The 12720-nt window shown below is 37.3% G+C and overlaps 1 protein-coding gene across 1 annotated transcript in view; it reads right to left on the bottom strand.

Annotated features, from left to right (window-relative positions):
- LOC129752755 (transcription elongation factor B polypeptide 3-like) overlaps positions 1–12374 on the bottom strand; it is a 29569-nt gene extending 17195 nt beyond the window's left edge. Inside the window, exon 1 of the mRNA XM_055748526.1 lies at positions 12307–12374. Coding sequence (XP_055604501.1) covers positions 12307–12374 — 68 coding nt within the window. The remainder of the gene's footprint in view (positions 1–12306) is intronic.
- Positions 12375–12720: the final 346 nt, after the last annotated feature.

Raw genomic sequence — 12720 nt, 5'->3', positions numbered from 1 at the left:
AGGACCATACAGAAAAATGTAAAATGTAAACAAACTGTTAGGTCAAGTCGTGTACCAAAGTATTTTGTCTAAGCATTTTCCTCGCGCGTGAGTAAGCTTTTCGGTTTTGATGGTTCCCGGAGATCTTTGCATGATACCCAAATTTGGATCCGGTACTTAGGGGAAGAAAATAATTGTGTGAATGTGGCTCCTAATTAAATAAAATTGTGAGATGAAAAAAATTTTGCCGCTTGATAAAATAAATTATATGTATTTATAATAAAAAGATTTTATTTTCATTAACAGCTGAGAAAATTCCATTATTTAATCATAATAACAATAAATAAAATAAAACAAATTCCAATTGGAATGTTTTTCTTTTAAGATTCAGTGGTTTTATAATTTACATCTTTTTTATTTTACACGTTGCAAAATTTTACATCATTTTTTCATTTTACATGTTGCAGAATTTTACTGGCGTGTAATTTCCAACAAGCACTGAAAATTCCGTCAAATATGATGCTTCTTTTTATTTACATCACATGTGATGTGATTTTACAGATTTTTTTCGTTGTGTGTGTGAGATCAATTTTAGAAACTGCATCGATAGTCTGGAGCCCACATACCTCGTACTGGTCCAAGAGAATTGAAGCCGTTCAGTCCAGATTTGTTGAATACGCCCTCCGTTTTCTCCCATGGAACAACCCCCAAGAATTAACTGACTACCATCATCGCTGCCGTCTGCTAGGAATGCAACATTGTTGGAAAGAAGGCTGACTTCGCGTGCTGTTTTCATAAAAAAAAAACCATCGAAAGCGAAATTGACTCACCGGAGCTTTAACGTCTTATCTACCTCAACATTCGACCCAGTGTATTTAGGAGCCGCGAATTTCTTCAAATTGAATATCAACGAACAACCTACGCACAGAATGAACCACTTCGGGCCATGTGCAAAATATTCAATTGGTTTTTTGAGCTGAACGACTTCAACATTTCCACTCACGCTTTTAAAGGTGCGATAAGATCATCAGAAAAACTTTCGAATCTAGTGAACCTCATTAAAAGGCAAGCATTTTAACTGTTAGGAATTAGTTTTAAATTTCATGAAGACAAAAATTATAATCGTAATTGTTAGAGTCTTATTTGTCCAGAAAAGTTAGGAGGGCAAATCCTTTTTAGAAATTTTGGGCAGCAAAATGGGAGAATATGTTCCGAAATCAAAACCTTCAGGGTTAAAATCATGACTCGGCATGACAGAAGGCCTCTTGCCAAATTTCAGCTCATTTGGTTAACTAGGGGTCACTCGACGACGCTCAAGTTTATATTGAAATTTGAGAATTTTTCTTCTAGCAAAACTGCAAAATATGCCTAAATTTAAGCCACATGCTCCGATTCCTCTACAAATTTTCTTAATCTAGACATAAAGGGTGATACGGTCAAAATTTGATCAACATCAACTTGACGTATTTCTTTCAATTTTGCATTTAAAAAACCTGAACACCCCTCATTTTGAAGGTGTATGTGTAGAATGTTGCTCCTATTTTTATTTTGGAATTCACTCTTCAGTTGTCAAATTGCCGTCCAAGGAAGAAGAGCAGCGTATCAAAAATTTCGCTCGCGCATCGCGAAAATCCGAACTACTCGCACGCAAAGCTGGCAAAATCGCTAAAAATTGCCAAATCAACCGTTACAAATGTAATTAAAGTGTTTGGGGAACGTTTGTCGACAGCCAGGAAGTCTGGATCGGGGGGAAATCGAAAACCGGAAGCCGATGAGACGACAAAAAAAGTTGCCGGTAGTTTCAAGCGAAACCCTAACCTTTCTCTCCGAGATGCCGCAAATAAGCTGGGTGTATCGTCTACAACCGTGCATCGAGCCAAAAAAGGAGCCGGACTATCGACTTACAAGAAGGTAGTGACTCCAAATCGCGATGATAAACAAAATACGACGGCCAAAGCGCGATCCCGGAGGGTGTACACGACGATGCTGACGAAGTTTGACTGCGTGGTAATGGACGACGAAACCTACGTCAAAGCCGACTACAAGCAGCTTCCGCGACAGGAGTTTTATACGGCAAAAGGAAAAGGAAAGGTAGCAGATATTTTCAAGCACATGAAACTGTCAAAGTTAGCGAAGAAATATCTGGTTTGGCAAGCCATCTGTACCTGTGGCTTGAAAAGCAGCATTTTCATAGCTTCCGGGACTGTCAACCAAGAAATTTACGTTAAAGAGTGTTTGAATAAACGTCTGCTGCCTTTCCTGAAGAAACACGGTTGTTCCGTACTGTTTTGGCCGGATTTGGCCTTTTGGCCATTACGGTAAAAAGGCCATGGAGTGGTACGCCGCCAACAACGTGCAGGTGGTTCCCAAGGACAAGAACCCTCCCAACACGCCAGAGCTCCGCCCAATTGAGAAATACTGTGCTATTGTCAAGCAGAACCTCAAGAAGACCAAAAACGGCTAAGGACGAGCAGCAGTTCAAGGCAAACTGGCTTTCTGCGGCGAAGAAGGTGGACAAGATGGCTGTACAAAATCTTATGGCAGAGGTTAAGCGTAAGGCCCGGCAATTCGGATTTGGAAAAGCGGAAGCCTAACTGAATATTTTTCCTGAATTTTACAGGTACTCTTCAAACTTGAAAAAGAAATTTAATTTGATTTTTTAAATAAACTATTTAACCGATTTACACGCGTTTTCCCTTGACCAAATTTTGACCGTATCACCCTTTATACTGCAAGATTTAGTTCTACGGGATTATTTCGAAGATGGTCCGGAAATTGTCTCGATACACCACATTTAACGATAAGCCATTAACTTTTTTTTCCCGCGGTAGACCTAACTACACATTTTCCTTTCTTTGTTTTTAATATTTCTGTATGTTTTTAAAGCAAATATAAATGAAGATCTTGGTACAGGTAATTAAGATATATTAGCACACTCAATCAAAATGCTTGCTTATGCCATTATCGTTGTCGACCTCACCCTGCATCCAGCGATAAAACATGAAAAAAAATGATATGATGAATAGAGATTTAGGTACTTATGAAAAAAAAAGTTCAAGGCATGTTTGTTTCGAATGCATTGCCTAGAATTACTCTTAAATACTTTATAAGAAATAGAAACGCATTTTTAAAAAGCCTGGGATTGCTTTTTTTTATATCATGTCAAGAAGCCACTTTAGCTTTTCAAAGAACTGCATACAACCTCCAAGCGATCCCTATTAAATCTCGATTAGCTCTCCTGGCTTATATCCAAGCCTTCCGAAGCGTCTTCTTCCAAACCATTCCTTCCCTCAACCAGACAGAAAAGTGGAAAACAACAATTTTTTTTTGTGACATTCCTTCGCCAATTTTCTCCAATATTATATCGCCATGTAATATTTCATTTTCCAGCACATTGGTCACGTACGCAACCGAATTTTCTTGCCAAGTTGTATATTTATTCCGTTCCTTTTCCGAGAATTGCAACCAAGTCCGGCAGTATCTTTTCCCCTTCCCCCGCACAGATTGGCCATGGTTTCGGACGAAAAGGACGAAATCTTAACTTGATGGAAGGGACCAAAGTCAACAGCCTTGGCTAACCTTTGCGAAATCGGCTGGGATGGCGCAGCTGTCGAGTGTCATAAAGCATTTTGGGAGATTTTTTTCTGACCTTCCGAAAAGCTATGCCATGATAAATGTAGGTGCCCATTGAAATCTCCTCAACTCAAAATAAAGCCCCACTTTCTCTGTTCTATGAAGAATAAATGTTGGTCGAAAAACAAGTCTTATGTCGGTTGACAAAACCACAATAAGATACATCCGTCCATATTGTATAGAGACTATTTTAAAAGAGATCGAAGACACAAACATAGAAAATAGGACACTCCAAAGCTCATGACAAGTGAAAGCCTACAAACGCGCATTCATTCCATTTGAACCATCGAAAATACACGTAAAACTGGTGTTGTCATTAGTTTAACACAAAACATTCAAAAAATTTATCGTAAAATGTAGTGTATCGGCGTATTTTATCGGATTATTTTTGTAATCTTTCTGTCGGAACTATGTTTCGTAAATTTCAACATCAAAGAAGTAGAATTTTGAATATGAAAGGTATTTTTTACGATAGAAAATAAGGGACGTTTCTATTTATCCTCCAAATGGAATGAATCGAGACAGTTTACCTTATTTGAGGAGTGTGTTGAATTGACCTACAGTAAAATGTAAGCTTAAATCCTCCATTTATTTATTTATCAACTTTGAAGAGATTTTTGAGTCTCTAAGTTGAATCTTATGAAGGTGTGGAGTATATACGTTATTATCAACTTTGACAGAATTTCCAGCAATATAGGCAATGGACTTCGTCAGTGTCGAAGCAATTTACTCTAAATAGTTCACACTTGTAAATATGTATATAAGCTGCTTAGAAATATGGTTGAATATGCGTCCTCCTCAAGGTGCCAATTTAGCTTTTATCACTTTTCTTATCATTTGATATATAATTGTCAGTCGAAAATAATAAAAAATCAATAAAAGTTTGTTGAGTGAATTGATTGCGTCGGAAAAGCAATGCGTTGCTATGCATGAGAGAGCGTCTTACATAACACAATACAACCCCCCTTGCTATCGAAGGTGGTCGATCAATTAGTTAATTGAATTGAAGCTCTATTATATCGGTTGGTCATCCCCGTTGAATTGACAACAAAGAAGTTTGTTGTTTGCACTATTTGATCCAATCCAGTGGAGCAAATCGATGCAACTTTGTTGGCAGTGACAGAGAACTTCTGTCGGATGGAAAACAAAAAAAAATCTTACTTCACTTGATGATTCTGACCATTTGGTATGAGCAGCATTGTTGGTTTCATCCATTAGCCTTCCGCATTCATGATGATGAGATAGGTACCTTCCTCAGAACTGGGCACTGTTTTGGTTCGTCAAACTTGAAGACAATCCTTGACTGACCATTCTGCTCCCTGGATGCGTATTTGTAGATGGGTGACAATGAAAAATTATTAGAATGCCAGGAGGTTGCAAAACAAATACTTTGTTAAATCGACTATAGTAGATAGAATGTTGTAGGCAGTCATTTCAACTGAAAACTATTTTCTAGGAAAACTTACTTTTTCTGCATAAACCTTCTCAAACATTTGTTGATATACTAGACAAACATAAATTCTACAGGTATCACCTACGCTACAATAAATTCAAAATTTTATAGTGAAGAAGTGTAGGGGGATGAATAGAGAAAGTTTTCGTATTGTTTATTTTTTTAAATAATTTCCTTCAGATTAGCTCCGTCAATCCAAGATAGTATATGTTTAGTTTGTGTAGTCAGGAAAATCATTGAAACTTTAAAACAAAATAGAAAAAATTTTCGCCATTGCAAAGTTTTTCAATTTGTAGCTGTTCCCGCTTTTCAAATTATTCTTTTGTCTTTTCATAGATCCGTGCTCAGAGGAGAGGAAGATGGCACATAAATATAAGGGTATAAAGGTAAAAATCTATTTCGATGATTCAAGTAAAAATAATCTTGAAGTATCAATCTTTTAAACATATTTCAATGTCTGATCGAATATACGAGATTGAAACGAAATGATGACGAAATATTTATCTATTTCGTCAATGTAAAATCCGCACTCAAAAATAATAGAGTCTATCTGTTGGAGAGCTCTAATAGGTAGTTAAAGGGTGATACGGTCGAAATTTGGTCAAGGGAAAACGCGTGTAAATCGGTAAAATCGTTTATTAAAAAAATCTAATTAAATTTCTTTTTCAAGTTTAATTAGTATAAAATTCAGGAAAAATATTCAGTTAGGCTTCCGCTTTTCCAAATCCGAATTACCGGGCCTTACGCTTAACCCCTGCCATCATATTTTGTACAGCCACCTTGTCCACCTTCTTCGCCGCAGAAAGCCAGTTTGCCTTGAACTGCTGCTCGTCCTTAGCAGTTTTTTTGGTCTTCTTTGGTCAAGTGAATATATATAGTGACAACAGATAAAAACCAGAACACAATCACCGTAGTACCGACAGCAGTAGCAACAGGATTTCAACCGATTGCTGGAGTTAAAAGCGTCGGTAAGAAGAAATTAGCAGAAGTAGCATCGAGACTCCTACCCAGCATCAGTGGTAATGTGATATTAACCACAAAGAAGGGACTGATGACTCATCACGACGCCATGCAGCACGGAATCGGTGGACAGGTGATTGGCATCGTTTATTAAATGTAAGTCGAAAAATAAAGTTTAAATAATAAACCATCAAGGAAGGCAATCACCATCGAGACGTTCGTTGTTGATAGTCTGCGTCTTTATTTACCACATCATGTTTTGAGGGAATATTTCAAATACAGAAGCGTCGTTGTCATGGATGATTGTTTATATGATTTGGTTGAGGAAGGAAAAATTGACTGCTTCGATTTTTTGGCTCTGAGTGTAGTAAAGCATGGCTAATCGAAAATGATAGATTTTCGGAACATTGAAATAAACTATGCAAAATCAGCAAAAACGAAGAAGTAGATTTTTACTTGCTAACTTCGTTGAGCTTGAGTTTACGTAACAATGAATAAAAATAAAATACATGGAGTTAGTGAAAAATAAACTTAGCGAATTAACAAGAATCTTAAGCAACCTTAAAAAAACACCTTTAAGAATGTACAGGAAAACAACTCTAAAGAATAAACTGGATGAAGCAAGAGATTGGTATAATGAAATCTTGGGAATAGCTGAACATTTCGATGAAAATTTTCAAAAATATATTTTGAAAGAGGCACGACTATTATTTGGTCAAATAAGGACGCTGATTAACCAAAAATTAGAACGAGTGGGACTAGTTTCGTTCAAAACATTAGCAAAAATCACACTTATATTATTAAAAATATATAAAGCCAAAATGGCAAAAGTAGATATAAAGCTGGGCACATCCCTCATACAAATGTACGATGGGAGCCCCGAACATCTAAATTCATTCCTTGACGCTGTCGCGTTGTTTAACGACATCGTTAATGGAGATTTTCAGCAGCGTCTGCTGCTCAAAGAGCATCAGCCGAGGAAACTACACTCAAATTTATAAAAACCAGGCTTACGGGAATTGCCCGGCAAGCCATATCAGGAGCACAGACTCTGAATGAGATGCTGAATAAGCTCAAGGAGCAATGCTCCTCTAAAGTTAATTCTGATAATATTAAGGCAAAGCTCGGAACTTTGAAGCAAAAAGGATCTTTAGATGATTTTTGCAATCAAGTGGAGAAATTGACTCTCCAACTTGCAACTTTATATATAGATGAAGACATCCCTGTCAACAAAGCAAACCAAATGGCTACAAAACAAGGTGTTGATACCCTTATTAGTGGTCTAAGTAGTAATGAAATAAACATTATACTTAGAGCCGGGAAATTTGAGAAGATCAATGAGGCAATTCAGAAGGTTCAAGAGTCTGATCTAGTTAAACCCACGCAATCCCAGATCTTCATGACAAGGGGCAACCACCCACAGCTTGGTCGTGATCGTGGACGTAGTAGATTTAACGGAGGGCGAGGATATAGTAATTCTCAATACCGTCAAAATTCTTACTATCAAAATAATAAATACCCACAACAACAACGCGGAAATTCTAACAGAGGAAGAGGATATCAACGACATCCTCATCAGAGGAGAAATTGGTCCCAGCAAGGAAATTTTAATCCGAACTACAGAATGTTTTATGCAAACACCGATCAAAATCAACAACAAAATCCAAATAACATGATTCAACAACCACCAAACCAACAGATACCAAATCAACCACAGGCTCAGAGTCCGCACATTCAACAAGCAAATCCAACAATGCAACAAATGGCTAATTTTTTAGGCAGCCAGTATGGAGAGCGTTCACAGTGAAGGCGTCAATCTCAAATTTTATATGCCAATATGTAGATTTTTCAGATACCAGATGTACTTTTATTGTTGACACTGGTTCTGATATATCTATCGTCAAATCAAACAAAATTAAACCATCTCAAATTTACTACCCGGAAGAAAGATGTACTATCTCAGGCATTGGTCATGATACCATATGCTCCCAAGGAAGTACATTTGCTAAAATAATTTTAGATACAACATTTATTGAGCAAAAATTTCATATTGTTGAAACAGATTTTCCTATACCAACAGATGGAATTATAGGAAGAGATTTTTTGACAAAATACAGATGTAAAATAGATTACGAGCCATGGCTTCTTACCGTCATGGTAAAAGATGAAGAATTAACAATACCAATTGAAGACAACTATAAAAGGATGTTATTCCTACCAGCTCGTCATGAAGTAACACGATTTGTACCGAATTTAAACTTAACGGAAGATATGGTTGTGTACTCACAAGAAATCCAACCAGGGGTATTTTGTGGAAATACAATCATATCCGCAGCTCAACCAATATTCAAATTTGTAAATACTACAGATAAATCAATGTACATAGCATATTCAGATTTCAAACCTAAGTTAGAACCATTTCGGAATTTTCATGTAGTTCCAACTAGAGGAGATAAGGAAATCGATTCAAAGAGGTGTAAAAAGATATTAAGTAAAATAGATACTGAACGCACACCACTCTATGCAAGAGCTAAATTAGAAAAATTAATTACAGATTATTCAGACATATTCCATTTAGATGACGAAAAACTATCAACAAATAATTTTTACTCACAGAACATTAACCTTACCGACAATGTTCCTGTGTACATCCCAAACTATAAGACGATTCACTCCCAAAGGGATGAAATAGAAAGACAAGTACAAAAGATGTTAGCTGAAGAGATAATCGAGCCTTCAGTTTCATCGTACAATTCACCGATTCTTCTGGTGCCTACAAATTCAGAAGAATCAGACAAAAAGTGGCGATTGGTTATCGATTACCGCCTACTTAACAAAAAGATTATGCCAGATAAATTTCCCCTACCAAGAATTGAAAGCATTCTAGATCAACTCGGTAGAGCGAAGTATTTTAGCACTCTAGATCTGATGTCAGGCTTTCATCAGATCCCATTGGAACAGGATTCTAGGAAATTTACTGCATTTTCAACGAATTCCGGTCACTATCAATTCAGAAGATTGCCATTTGGACTGAATGTTAGCCAGAATAGCTTTCAAAGAATGATGGCGATCGCAATGGCTGGCTTAACACCGGGGCGGGCGTTCATTTACATAGATGACATTGTTGTCATCGGATGCTCATTAAGACATCATTTGGAAAATTTAGAAAAAATCTTTGAACGTTTAAGATATTATAACCTTAAACTGAACATTTCAAAATGCAAATTTCTTAGGACTGAGGTCACATATCTCGGTCATAAGATAACAGACAAAGGGATATTACCCGATGATTCGAAATATGAAGCTATTAGGAACTATCCAGTACCCAAAAGCGCAGACGATGTACGACGATTTGTTGCTTTTTGCAACTATTATCGTAAATTTGTCGAAAATTTCGCAAACATTGCGTACCCTCTGAACCAACTGTTGAAGAAAAATGCAATTTTTGTATGGACAGAAGAATGCCAAAAAGCATTCGATTACTTGAGATACCAACTAATGTCACCAAAAATATTGAAGTACCCGGACTTTACCAAACAATTTATACTGACGACAGACGCCTCTGACATTGGATGTGGAGCCGTCTTGTCTCAAATTACTGAAGCGGGAGATCAACCGATTGCTTTTGCAAGCAAAACGTTTATTCCTGCTGAACGAAACAAACCTACAATCCTAAAGGAGTTAACAGCCATTCACTGGGCTATTAACCATTTCGAGTCGTACCTGTATGGCAGACGATTCACAATAAGAACAGACCATAGACCTCTTGTCTATCTGTTTAACATGAAGAAACCGACGTCAAAATTGACGAGGATGCGTATCGATCTAGAAGGATACGATTACGACATTGTGTATATAGTAGGTAAGGAAAACGTAGCAGCAGACGCATTATCGCGTATTGCTATTACATCAGAACAACTTAAAGCTAATATTTTACTAGTTAATACGAGATCGATGACGAAAAAATCGATATCCCGGGATAAAAATAAAGAAAATAAAAATAATGAAAATGAAAAAAGGGAGTCTGATCAACCCCGCATATATGAAGCTGAAAATCCTACGGAAATAAAGAATTTACTTAAACTGTCGACAGCCGTAGTGGACAATCTTATAAAATTCAACGTGAGAAAAAGAAACAAGCTTGTCGCACAAGTGCATCAAGATGTAAGGAATGGAAGTCAGATACTAGAATCTGCTCTTCCAGAAATTGAGAAAATCACGAAATCAAGACGTACGCATAAAATAGCGCTCTCTATAGAGGATATAAGTTTTCAAATGGTACCTTTAAATTACTTTAAAATAATGGCAAATAACATTTTGAAAGATTTGCAAATAATTATCTTTAAGGAACCGAAATTCATTGCTGATGTTAATGAAATTCAAACAATTTTACATAATCACCACAACACACCCACAGGAGGACATGTAGGACAACACCGATTGTACCAACGTGTCCGGCAAAATAATAAATGGCGCGATATGAAAGGGTCTATTGCTCAATTCGTAAAGCGCTGCGAATTGTGCAAAAGAAACAAAATTATCAAGCATACAAAACAACCGATGGCTATAACCACAACACCATCGAGAGCATTCGAGATTATATCAATAGATACGGTAGGACCTCTACCGAGAACCGTTAATAACAATCGCTACTGTGTTACAATCCAGTGCGATCTAACCAAATATATTATTGTAATACCAATTCAAAACAAAGAAGCCAACAGTATAGCAAAAGCTCTAGTGGAGAACTTTATACTGATATATGGACATTTTTTGGAATTGCGATCTGATCAAGGAACGGAATACAAAAATGAGATCCTTGAGCAGGTATGCAAACTTTTACAGATAAAACAGACATTTTCAACACCTTATCATCCAGAATCAATTGGATCATTGGAAAGAAACCACAGATGTCTTAATGAATATCTACGGTCATTCACCAATGAGCACCAAACCGACTGGGATGACTGGATCAAATATTACGAATTTTCATACAATACTACACCCCACACAGACCATAACTTCACTCCATTTGAGTTAGTATTCGGAAAAAAGCAAACCTTCCTCATGACAATTTCGACAGTGCTAATGAGCCAATCTATAATTTTGATATGTTTAGGAATGAACTACAGTATAAATTAAAAATAGCTCACGAAATAACTGAAGCAAAATTGATAGAGCAGAAGACAAAGAGACAAAAGGAGCATGAACAATCCATAAACCCAATTTATATTAAACTACAAGACTTAGTGTTTTTGAAAAATGAAAATAGAAGGAAATTAGATTCGTTCTATCTCGGACCATACGAAGTTATATCAATATGTGAACCAAATTGCGAGATTAAAAATACAGCTACAGGAAAAACAATTTTAGTTCATAAAAACAGATTGATCAAAAATTAAGCGAATTTTTATATAACCAGAACTCAAAAAGTATAAAAATAAGACAGTTACCGAGCCCAATTCCAAAAAAAAGTAAAGTTCAAAAAATAGTAAAAAAAAAATGGAATGGGTGAAAGTTCTCAGCATCACTGAGAGTGCGTAATTCGGTTAGACAAAACTAAAAATATTCTTTAAAAGGGAAACATAACAAGAGAAAAACAAAAAAATTGTAAACAACAATCAAAATTTTATTTCCAAAAATTGTAAGAAACAACTGGAGAACGACAACATTTTTAGAATAATTTCACTTCATTACATTATTCTCCCAAAGGGGGATGGTGTAGTATAAACTTCTGCCAAATCAAAATATAAACATAAGCCAACGAGCGAGCAGAAATGCAATTAATCATTTTCGTAACGGCACATATAGTAGCCACTCGCGTCTAGAACGACAGTGCATTTTTATCTTCTTTACCTCCCCTCGCGTGTCGTCGAAGACCGTGCGCGCAGTTGGGCAGAATCGAACGGTATCGATCAGAACAAATTATCGATACTGCAGAATGAGCACTTTTGTCACTCCAGTCGTTTCACTCCTCCAAAGGGGTTTAATAAAAACCCATTTTGATGACCATACAATTTGTGAACCTATGTAAGTCTATATAAACCGAACGGATGAATAAAGTAACCAATTATTGTAATTTAGAGCTCGACCCTGCTGGATTACTCCAGTTAAGGCTCATCGACTACTCTAACAATACAAAGTATAAGTCTTTTCCAATCCTACGGGTTAAGACCTGTTGGTGTTATCCGAAAGCCCCTGGCGCAAAGGGTTTAGTGAATATATAGTAAAGGTTCCGTTTGACAATAGCCCAGTATTTCTCAATTGGGCGGAGCTCTGACGTGTTAGGACTGTTCTTGTCCTTGAGAACCACCTGCACGTTGTTGGCGGCGTACCACTCCACGGCCATGGCGTACCACCCGGATCATGATTGCCCTGCAGAGGAGCTGGAACCAACAGCAGTCCGCGAACGGTGTAGGATGACTCCATCGACGGGGAGCATCTGAGTAGTGTACGTCCGATCCCTTGATCGAAGCTACAAAGATAAGGCAACATCTTCTGCGTAGCGGAGGTCAGGGGTGCGCCGCGAACGTGTGTAGGATACCCCAATGTCGGGGGGTATCCGAGTAGTGCCGCTTCCTAAGAAGGAAACTGCGGGGATAAGACTTTACCTTCCTCGTAGCGGATCTCGAGGGAAGAGGGTTAACCACTGTCGGGGGATACCCACGGGTAGAGAGGCTCTCGATGCCGGGCGA

This window comes from Uranotaenia lowii, chromosome 3 (genome assembly GCF_029784155.1).
Source record: "Uranotaenia lowii strain MFRU-FL chromosome 3, ASM2978415v1, whole genome shotgun sequence".
NCBI classification, from domain to species: domain Eukaryota; kingdom Metazoa; phylum Arthropoda; class Insecta; order Diptera; family Culicidae; genus Uranotaenia; species Uranotaenia lowii.
Note: the sequence above shows the minus strand (reverse complement) of the source record. Positions and strands in the feature narration are given on the sequence as shown.